This window comes from Cuculus canorus, chromosome 3 (assembly GCF_017976375.1).
Source record: "Cuculus canorus isolate bCucCan1 chromosome 3, bCucCan1.pri, whole genome shotgun sequence".
NCBI classification, from domain to species: domain Eukaryota; kingdom Metazoa; phylum Chordata; class Aves; order Cuculiformes; family Cuculidae; genus Cuculus; species Cuculus canorus.
In genome coordinates this window covers 95,654,354-95,665,185 of record NC_071403.1, presented here as the reverse complement: position 1 = coordinate 95,665,185, position 10,832 = coordinate 95,654,354, and the positions used below count along the sequence as shown (strand labels likewise).

At 45.6% G+C, this 10,832-nt stretch overlaps 1 protein-coding gene across 3 annotated transcripts; it reads right to left on the bottom strand.

The window, feature by feature from the left end:
• Window positions 1–2,820: 2,820 nt before the first annotated feature.
• On the bottom strand, window positions 2,821–10,603 carry BATF3 (basic leucine zipper ATF-like transcription factor 3). 3 transcript variants are annotated; one of them, XM_054064178.1, is made up of 3 exons: window positions 10,428–10,540; window positions 9,316–9,421; window positions 2,821–6,933 (listed from the first exon to the last, which is right to left on the bottom strand). In XM_054064178.1, exons 1-3 carry the CDS (start codon window positions 10,502–10,504, stop codon window positions 6,748–6,750), a joined length of 369 nt encoding a protein of 122 aa, XP_053920153.1. In that variant the 5' UTR covers window positions 10,505–10,540; the 3' UTR covers window positions 2,821–6,747. The 3 variants fall into 3 exon arrangements, with proteins under 3 accessions (XP_053920153.1, XP_053920155.1, XP_053920154.1); XM_054064180.1 differs by having other exon boundaries at window positions 2,822–6,933; window positions 9,316–9,420; window positions 10,469–10,603; XM_054064179.1 differs by lacking the exon at window positions 10,428–10,540 and adding an exon at window positions 9,765–9,942 and having other exon boundaries at window positions 2,822–6,933; window positions 9,316–9,420.
• Window positions 10,604–10,832: the final 229 nt, after the last annotated feature.

The following is a 10,832-nucleotide window of genomic DNA, read 5'->3' as shown; positions in this document are numbered from 1 at the left end:
TGATAAGAGGATCTGCCTCTGGCAAAACGTTACACCTGTGTTAAGCTCTCGGGTGAAACTGAGCTTCTGGATGATGATGTGAGATTCAGGGATTTCAGAGGGTTGCTTTTATTTGTTTTGGTTTGTTTGTTTTAAGATCTTCTTACTTTTCAAGATCAATTGCAAGCCTTCTCCAAAGAAAATAAAGACATGGGACAGAAGGAAATATTTTGGATTACCAGTATAGTCAATTGGTCTCTTATCAAATAAACAAGCTTCACCCTAAATCTAAGCACATTGTGTGCATACATGTCTACCTACAAAATTGCTCACGTACACCATTTCTGTTGGAAGGCTATACCTGAACATCTTTCTTCGGACAGGTAGAAACTTCTTCACACATATAGCTTGAGAATATGTAGAAATTATGCCTATTTATTCTTCTACTAACATTGCTACTTATCTACATTAGCTCTTGTCCTTACATGGTCTTCAGCATGCTGTAATTACATAGACAGTGATCCTACCTCTTCTCACACTTTATTTGTCTAGAAGAAAGTCTCAAAAAAAATATAGATTCCTTACTCCTTTAATCTTCCTAGTAGCTCTTCCATGTACCCGTACTAGTTTGGGTTCACCTTTCTTATCATGATTGAGCAGAAATGTATGCAGAATTCCAGGTGAGATTTTGCCTGGTTCTTGCATAATTACATTGATATTTCTCTCTTTAGGAACACAAAAACACAAATACACAAATGCACAAATAAACAAATAAATAAGCCCATTGCCATACGTCTGCGTTCCTATTAAACTTTCTTTTTGCCTCTCTGCACTAGTGCCTCAGCATCCATTACTGACTAATATCCTTTTGTTGGTTCATTCCATCGTAACTTCCAATTGATGAGTCTCCACCTTGTAACTGAAATTCTTGTTAGGAGTTCTTCAAGTCTGCCACTGTGTACTTTGCACCATGACATGGTGATAGTTGACCTCACCTACATTCCCTTTCCCAGAAAAGATTGGACCAGATGAGCTTCTGAGGTCTTTTCCAACCTGGGCTGTTCTATGATTCATTGATTCTATGATTAATTATCACGGCATTTCTATTCTCCTCTGCAAGGTCATGCAGTTTCTCTTGCATGGTATTTCAGTCTTCTTCTGTACTAATTGTCTCTTTGTATCTGAAGTCCTTACCAAAGATGCTAACCAAGAGTGATCTGCGATCAGTCCTTGAGAACCTCCACTTATAAACGTTTCCTTAGCCTGACAGCTCTCTTTTCCAAACGAACTTGTGCCTTTTTCCTTCAGCTAGTTCTCTGGTTATTTTTCAGTACTATTTCACATGATACTCAGCTGAAGTAATTGTATCTTATATAGCATTGCATCAAATATTTAAGCAGAGTCATGTTGCTTTTTCCTTATCCTCAATTATTTTACCTAAGACAGATAACAAGCCATTGCTCTCAAAAATTACTTTACTATGGGAAGACAAACCTTAATAATTTGCTTATACCAAGAAAGGTTATTTGTGACCCTTGCTTAGAATCTCAAGAGTTTTGACATTTTAATAATTTAGAATAATGAAAACAGGACAAGTTCATTATGAGAAAGTTAAAGGAGAAAGTTCTTCCAGATAATTGGAGATATCTATCCAGACCTGAGTTCTGAGGGGAACAGTCTGTGATAGACTTAATTGAACAGTACCTGGATGAGTGCAGCGTGCTATACTGGCAGTCTATAGAACTTATTAAACGCATACAATAAAAACTCTCTTAACGCAGATTTAAAACAAGTGTACCTATTAGAGATATCATTTTCTATTTGGCTACATGAAGAAGTTGCTTCAGGATGAGACAAAGCTGTGAAAATGATGCACAATGACGATGAAATTGATTCAATACCAAATCCTCAAATTAATGTTTTCATTCCACACCAGGACAGTGCTTTGTGGTTTAGTTTATCCACTTCTGCAGAGGACTGAAGATTCCCTTAGAGCAGACCATACACATAACTACTAAAGAACAGATTATTTGCAAAAGCTGTGCCAGCTCTTTCCAGAATAGTCAACCCCTTACATTTGACGTCATGGTCTAAAAATTCTGCAGTGGGAGAGAAAAATCCTACTATATTCTTATGGATTGTTTTCCATAGGAATGATCTAGGAAAAAGTCTGAATGAGTACCAGAAAAGGAGCATGCAGTCCCAAGGATTATTGTTACTATGGTTCCCTTATTTAGAATTACTTCAAGTTAGCCTGTAGCTGTCCTTGAGTTAAATATTACCCAGGTTAGCAAGCATAGTGCCACATGTTCTCTGAGGCAGCTGTGGGACTGTTTCTACATCCAGTGAAATTAACATAAACCCCTCATTTCCGCAAAGAATTAATCCAAGTTCTTTCACTCCCCTGTGGACATGTGCCCACACCGCATGCTCTATGTACACGTGAAATGTGTCTCCAGTGACCTCTCGACAATAACCCAGGGGGTTACAAACAGAAAACCCCTACCCCCCCTATAAAAAGAATAACAGTAGTCTTCGTAACAGTAAATAGACCCACCACTTCTCCTGCTTATCAGACGTGCTTCCTTCCTGTGACAGGAATTATATCAGCACACTGATGGGGAGAAAAGGGATTTTTTTTGTTTTAAATGGTTGTTTTATCTATCACTTTCACCGAGGCAGAAGTTCTAGACTGATTCACAGATGGAAACCCCAAAAGCCATGCAGCAAAGTGTTCGTCTATGGACAGGAAACAGTAAGGGTTTTATAGGCTAAAGTAAAGGGCATGACACTTTTAAGTACATTTTAAAATACTGCACAGACACCTTCTTTAATATTGAACTGATCAAAATGACCACACCTTAAAGCCTTTAATCATATATAGGGTGTACCAGTGGAGTTCAATTTCTGTATGTTCTTAGAGACAAGCCTTGTTCTTCTGATACTGATAACATTAAGTGATGTTGTCACCAAGCTCCATAGGAACAGAAGGAAACAGGAAGAAGGAAAAAAAGCGACATTTGAAATAAAATTAAGAGAGAACATAAAGTCTACTGCAAATACCAAACGCAGGTGAGATCAGCAGAGAAAGGTTCCAGGGAAAAGAACAGAAGGTCTGTACAATAGGCTGTTTTAAATATGTTTTCGAAAAGGTGTCTTTAGCAAAATTCTGGGTGAGTACATGAAGACACAAATGTTCACAAATGTGAATGCAAAATATCAGTGGGAAGGAGCACGACTTTCTGATCCTCTCTATTGAGGCATATTAGTTGATCTCTGTTGTACTCACACTAGCAGTTTTGGGAAGCTTTAATTTGTCTTTCTGTTGATTTTTTTTTTACCTTTGAAGGCTAAAATTATCTTTTCAAAATCTGATCAATTTAGATCTGACCAAAAAAAACCTGAAATAAATGAATAGACAAATAGCTGAATTGGACCCCGTCTGCTCCCGGAATTAATACTTTTATCTGTGAATAAGTTTGCACTGAGCTTTTTGTTTCTTCATTACAGTATCAGAAAATACAAACCCCAAATCTAGACTGTAACCTTCATTGTGAACCTAAAAGGCAAAATCCAGCTTTCTTGGCAACCCTCATCTACATTACACATCCACAAATAAGACTGCAATTCACAGCAGTCCCCACATAAGCCACCATCTGAACATAAAAAAAGATCTTCCCTAAATACCTGCGTCTGACAATCCTGTGAATGTAAAACAGACCACATCTGCAGGGAAGAAGTCAAACTAATTGGAAGCTTTCTGAAGGTAGAATACATCAAGTGGAACAAACAATTTTTTGACAGTGCAATACCCTGCTGCAAAAGCAGAGGTTTGGATTTCAAAAAGAACTTTCTGTTGCTTCCTTAACAAATGGGCCTTTTCCTTTCTGTTCTCCTTTCTGGTTCCCTATTCATGTAACAATTATCCCAAGCTCCAGAACATACTTTCAGTTTTGAAACTCTCTGTAAATCAATATCCCTACGAACAGTTCCTGCAAAGAGTGTGATCAGCCTGTATGTGTATCATTTGCTTAGGGATATATAAGCCTGTGCTTTAACAGTTTGTTGCCCCTTTCTACCCATGATTCAGCTACATTAATTCTATAAATACATCAGAATGTTGGGTTTATTTGGCTCGGGACACTCATTTGGCTCATTTCTTTTGCTTGGGGTTCCCTTTGAACATTAGTCACACATTATACTGCTTGTGAGAGATGTCTTGGTTAATCTATTAAACAGAAGAATGACACATAAGGCTCTTTGGAAATAGTGCTGGGAAAAAAAATGATGCAATAGCTGCAGAAGGAAAAAGCAGCGCAGGCCCCGGAGGGTTCCAAGTCTTTACTAGAGGACATGATGCACACGCTGGAGCTACACTCTGTGGTTGTGGGAAGGAACTGGTGGTAGCGAGGTCCCTGCGGGGCTCCCAGCCCTTCCAAGGAATAGAAGCACAATCTTGAACCTAGGTTGCTTTTACAAGCACGTAACATTGGTGTGAATTCATCTATCTTCTCTTTTACAATCTGCACAGACATTATACAGTAAATAATACAATAAACTCCAACACAGAAACTAAAGCTTTGCAGAACAAGAATAATGCTTATGGATGAAGAGTGTACAATACATCTCAGATTACTGAATGATAAACTGGAATCCATATCTAGGTAGACGTTTAGAAGAATAACCCTGTAAGGAGGATTCTACACAGGGAACTAGATCTCTTCTTTTAGAAGAAAGCATGTGTGGGACAAAATCCTTAGGAAGATTCTGCTGAGATGGACTGCTATTGATCTTTCATCCCATCTTTGAGGGTGTGCAGGCCTCCATAGGAGAGACCATGCTTTTGTACCAGCCCTGACCTCAACTAGCTACTTTCCATTCCCAGCCCAGCTGCACATACCTAGTTAAGAGATGTGAGACATCCTCTTTCCCTCTATCCTAAGCTATACTGAGTTTTCCCAGGGTGAATATTGTTCACTTCCACCATGCTCCTCCTTCTATTACATCTCTAATCTGCCCAGATTACACAGTGGCATCCAGGGACTAAAGGAATGCAGTTGGCTGGATCAAGATGCTTAAAATAGCTTCTTTTCTCGAGGGTGACACATAGATAATATCAAGGACAGTATCTAAAATGCATATTTTCAAGTGTCCTGAAACTTTCAATTTCCTTGGCAGGGACTGCACCAGAATTGCTTTGCAAGATGACTCAGTTCTTACAGGACCTTAAGAAACTTTGAAGACTGCATTCAGAGTGCAGATAGCTTCACAAAAAAATTCTCTTGGGGACAACCTAGTGAAAACTTTTAAAGAAACCAACAGCTTATGCCTGTTACATTGAGTTTCCCGCCTAAGACAATAGCACGAGAGGGCCCTTTAGAAGGCTGAGTTGACCACAAGGTTTCTCCAATTCTATCTCAGCAGCTATCAGCAGTGCATTGATCTACTAAATAAGTTAAAAAAAGAAAAACCTCTTCCAGACATTTCAGATCATATTCTGCTTATAAAAACTATGATCCTGGTGAAGGAAGAAATCAATCCCATGAGTTGAACTGAAAAAAAAATCCAAATGCTGAAGTGAGAGAGTTGGCAAAGGGGTGGAGGTTTTATTACCCAGAAGTGCTCTTTGACTGGGAAATACTGTCAGAAAAACTCTTTGCTGGATCCCAGGCTATAGAATGTATATTTCTAGATCCTGACACTAAGAATCTTCAGAGAAAGTAAAAACATTTTTCTGTGTATTTCTCACTAACATTGTCATAATTCTTCCTTTTTGAAAACATGGTTTGGAGACTGTTCTTCTTGCAAACAGTTATCAAACATCTTCCGTGTAGACATAGAACAACATTCTTAGCTGAACTCAATTTGTTCTGTCCATGGACGACATTTACAAGAAAAAATATCCAAGATGAAGGAGAAAGATATTTGTTCATTTCCAGTGGGTGCAATAAACCAGTAAATTTTAAAATATGCTCTTTAAAACAATGTGTAGAATGAGCAAACTCAGTTTTGCTTTTCTTCCACACCGAGCAGACAATCCTCATTAGAAATTAGCCAGGATGTATTTCAGGATATAAAACAGTCCAAGAACTAATGTCAGCAGGGCTGACAGCTAGGGATATTAAGGAAATAAAGACTAGGAAAACTTGTTTGTTACACACACTTCAAAAGGGGAATCAATGAAGAGATGATAAGCAAATACTAAAACAACTGACGGGAAGATTAGCATTAGACTTTGGATTTGACCAGTAAAGAAAAAGCAGAGACGTTATGAAGGCATTGATTACTAAAGAAGGTGGAGAATACTGAAGAAGGTGGAGAATATCATAAAGATGGGACATTGCTTTTATTAACCAAACCTGTTTGGAGGAAAAAAAACAGCAGCCATAACAGGATATACATGGATGACAAGTGACAAATGGTTACTGGCAGTGGACATACGGGAGAAAGGCATCCCAGCTCAGGGGTGGCACTTCTCCCCATCTACGTTCTGTCACGCAGTGGTGGGCCTTGCACTTTGACAATTCTGAATGCAAAATCATGGATCGAAGGTTCTACCAAATAAGAAGTCACAGTTTGAGTTGTCTTTTTTTCATACTGATGTTTTCCTGAGATTCAGAAGGCTGTAGCGCTTCATTGTGGAGAAGAGCTGTGTGATGAAGTCCAGCCCTTTTCAGTGGAAGACCTGCACCATAAGCAGGCAGTTCTTCTGATCTCCCATTAATAGCACTTTCACACATCACATTTAAAGGTGATTGAGGACTGCTCTCATCTCGGTAGGCAGCTGGCAAGTGCATCGGGCCTTGGTACAGCCACAAAGTTCATGGTGCAGTGCAATAGTGGACAGATCTTTTCATGATCCTTCAACACTTCACTCAAGTGTTTCATTTCATCTGTTAGCTTTCCAATTTCTCTTTTCAGAGAGGTATTTTCTTGCTCGAGAGACTCATATTCCTGGAAGGAGAGGAAAAAAAATCCTTACTCATAGTCAAAACATTCCTTTCAGTGCTTCCACCTTGAGTATACTCATGTAACTGTAGAAAACCTGTATGGATTCTTATCACAGTGTGTGACACGTTAAGGAAAGAGAGATACAGCCAGAGTGTTGGACAGGGCAAGGGCTTCATGACCTGCACCCTAACCACACTGCGATTCCTTTTGTGGCCCTGGAGACCAGGAGGTGCCGCTGCCCCTCGGGGGTCCCTAGCAGCCCAGGTCTGCAGGCACGGGCAGCTGTGTCCCAGTGGTGGGAAAGCCTCTGCTGGGAAGAGCCAACCCTGCTCTGTACTGTCAGAGCAGAGAAAATGAAAGCACCAAGTGCAGGTAGGTGCTGGGAAAAGCCAGTGACTGCTGGAGAGAAAAGGGCAGCCCCTGCTGCAGGGAAAGGCTGTTTACCCAAATGCCTGCTGAGATGCACACCTAGCACAACACAGCCCGTGCCAGGCACTTTCCTGCAGTCTGGGCTAAGCTTGTAGCCACCTGATCAAACACTCAGGAACTCAAGAGCAGGAGGAGGAAAGCATCATGCCAGCTTGTTCCCGGTACCACTTTGTCACCAGGCCTGACCATTGCCTTGGTTATCCCTGAGCCAGACCGCTTTTGTACTAAGGCTTCTCTGGCAATGAATAACCTGCTATTAACTGCAAGGGAGTTTTGAAATGCTCTGTAGTGTATGTCTGTAATGGATGTGAGACTCACACTCTTTTGATAACTGCATGTCTCAAGAGCCTCTGCTACCAATACTTCTCATCCCAAAGAGAAGAGAGCTAGAAGTTCAGAGCTAGCTCACGGAAAATCTGCAGGTGTCTGCACCTCGCTGCCGGCTCAACACTTACCCACTCAATCTCACCTCCCTGGGAAAGCTTCAGAGCAAACATCAAAGCCTACACACGCCTTAAAAGGCAGAAGGGAGAGCCCTTCATGCACTTCTCCTCTGGACTGCCTCTGCTGCCCTTTGCTGCAGGAGTGTGGATCCCCTTGCCCTTCCTCACATCCTTCAACTACCCACCACCTCTCGCGGAGTAAAATAGGCACGGTCTGCCTAACACATTACTCTTGCCAACTTCAGCCAAGTTGTCCATCCCTGACTCTGGCTCTGCTCACCTCTTATTGCCCCAAACCCCGTGCAGTAGAGTTGCGGAGTAATTGTTACTCCCCTGTTGCTCTGTCCCGTTTTCAGGGATGAGACTATAAAATTGTTCTTGCTGAGAATGAATTCCTATTCAACCAGATCTGCCTGCACCTAGGAAAACCTCCATTCCTGAGAATGAAGATTCCCAGTGTAAGGAAGATCTTTGAGTTTAGGAGGAACATCAGAGAGGCCTCAGGAAGGCACAGGGCCCAGAAATTATCCCACAAAATCCAGGGGCTAACCCTTTCCAGAAGTACCCTGCACCTGCCTTTCTCAGGCACTGACTCAGAGTCAATCTGGGAAAAACCAAATCCAAAACTCCCCACACTGCCCCTCTTGGCCTCTGCAGATTGTCAGCACATCTTTCCACCCTGAGAACAAGAGAAGCCTGTGCTGAATCTCCAGAGCTGGAGAACTGACTCAGTGACAATCGCAGCAGCAGAACTAACATTTACCCCAAGAGCACTGGCTACAACAAAAGCACTGTTGTGTGAGGTAACATCCAAAACCAGATAAAGGGGATTCCTGTCCTCCAGTGTTTCCTCTGAGGACCAGAGAAAACTGCACCACGTTGTGATATTGAGAAGAAGTACTAAGAGTTTCTGGAAAATCAGTTACTTTCATGGTTTTTGGTAAACACCCACTGTTCATCATCAAAGCATACGAGTAAATAGCTAACCAAAGCGAGCTCTCACGCCTGGAGGTTTTGAAGTTCCTAAGAAGCCTTTTCAGATGGGTATTTCTGCTTCACAACGTAGTTTTAGAACTGCCTTACGCCAGCACCGCCACTAAGCAGCACGGTCCCCTCATAAAGCCTTCTCCCTCATAAGGCAGCAAGCATTCATCCACTGCCGGAGCGAACACGACGAGCTTAACACTAATCCAGAAGAAAACGGGTTTGTTTTAGCCCAGAGGAGCCCTCTGATCCAGTTCACTGGGTGGTCACGGGAATAGCAAAAGAGGGAGGGTGAGATGAGGGCAGGATCACTCTCTTGCTGCAGTGTCACTGATGGCAGAGCTGCATGGACCAACGTGAGCATCAGTGTCCAGGGCTTCCCAGACAGGCACCTTGCAGCACACCCACAGCTCACTGAGCTGGATTAGCGCGAAGACAGGCTCACACCTGCTCGAAAAGTCCCATTTATTGTGAAGTCCCGTGCTCCACACCCAAGCCATGCCTGCGAAAACATCGAGTAACCATTCACCTCGTGAAGTTTATCTGCTTTCTGAGTTTGCTTCTTCCTGCTCCTCTGTGCGGCAACTCGGTTCTTCTCTCTCCTCCTCACCTTCCTGTCATCTTCTTCGTGACTCTGGAAGACAGAAGCGTTTTCAAGGCGCACGGGAGCCTCTCCGAGCCGGGTGCACGAGGGCCGCCGAGCAGGAGCGCACAGCACCGAACCCGCAAACCCCGCGGTGCCCGCAAAAGGCAGCGGGCAGAGATGCTCGGGGGATGCTGCCGCACAACCTCCGCCGGCTGCATCCCTCCACCTGCTCCCCGCATCCTCCCAGCGCCAGCCAGGAGGTGCGAGCAGCGGAAGGAACGGCCCCGCTCCCCTCCCGGGAAAAGCCGCTGGAAGCGCCGCGTGCCGGCAGCGGGGACCTGTTCCCGCGAGGGGAACGCGGATCCCACCATCACCCCCCGTCCTGCCCCTACCTGCTGGCTGCCCTCGCCCCGCGCGGCGCTCGACATCCCCGCGGCCGCCGAGCCGCCCGCTGCCCCGGCCCGCGGCGGGAGGGACGGAGGGCAGCGAGGGGCAGGGCTGGGGACGCACCGCCCCGGGGCTCCCGGAGCGGCACGGGGGAGGGCAGGGGCCAGGCTGGGGCAGGGCGGGGGATGCGGTGGGTGGGAGGGAAGGGAAGGGTCTGGGGCAGGGCAGGGGTTGCGGTGGGTGGGAGGGAAGGGGATGCCGTGAGTAGTAGGGTAGGGGCAGGGCTGGGGAAGGAAAGGGGGTGCTGTGGATAGAAGGGCAGGGGATGCTGGTGGATAGGAGGGCAGGGGATGCTGGTGGGTGGGAGGGCAGGGGTAGGTGATGCGGTGGGTGGGAGGGCAGGGCAGGGGCCGCGCCGCCCCGGCACCGGGCACCGCCGGGGCAGTGCCGGAGCCCCCGCCCACACGGCTGTCCCATGTGTCCCGGCGGGGCAGGGAGCCCCGGGGCTGCCCGGACCCCCCGTCTCGCCCCGCACCCCCCGCCTCGAGTGTCGCAGGGTCTGCCCAGCGCCGAGGACCGCCCGCACCCCCGGGCAGCATCTGCCCCAAATTCCCCCGGAGCGGCGCTCTCTGTGCGGGGAAAAAAACACCCCACGGCTTCTCCTCCCCCCCAGCTCCGGTCTCCGCGCTGCCCCCGGCCCCGAGCTCACCCCCGGCCGCTCCTGCCCGCCCCGCCGCTGCGACATCGGCTCCGGGGCGGCGGGGACGGCCGCGGCGCGGCGTGGGACGCGGCCGGGATGCAGCGATTTTCACTTTCGCTACTCCCCCTGTTCCTTTAAATAATAAGGAAATACCACGAGCTTCTTGTAAAGGCGAAAGACTGCTGGAAACACCACCGGCGCAAACCTCTCTGTCCGACTGTTCCGTCGTTATTGAACAAATGACCTCAGGGGAGGTTCTGATGGGACATTAGGAAAAAAGTTTCTTCACCGAAAGGGTTATCGAGCACTGGCAGAGGCTGCCCTGGGAGGGGGTTGAGTCCGCATCCCTGGAGATGTTTAAAAGGCGGGTATA

Bases quoted from the DNA above. Each gene is read 5' to 3' on its own strand.
- BATF3 (XM_054064178.1), bottom strand. From the start codon at position 10,504: ATGTCGCAGCGGCGGGGCGGGCAGGAGCGGCCGGGGGTGAGCTCGGGG. The intron at 9,422-10,427 runs GGGGAGGAGAAG...TTCTGTCTTCCA, and splicing joins GCGCGGAGACCGGAGCTGGG to GAGTCACGAAGAAGATGACA. The intron at 6,934-9,315 runs GTGAATGGTTAC...CTCTCCTTCCAG, and splicing joins AAGCAGATAAACTTCACGAG to GAATATGAGTCTCTCGAGCA.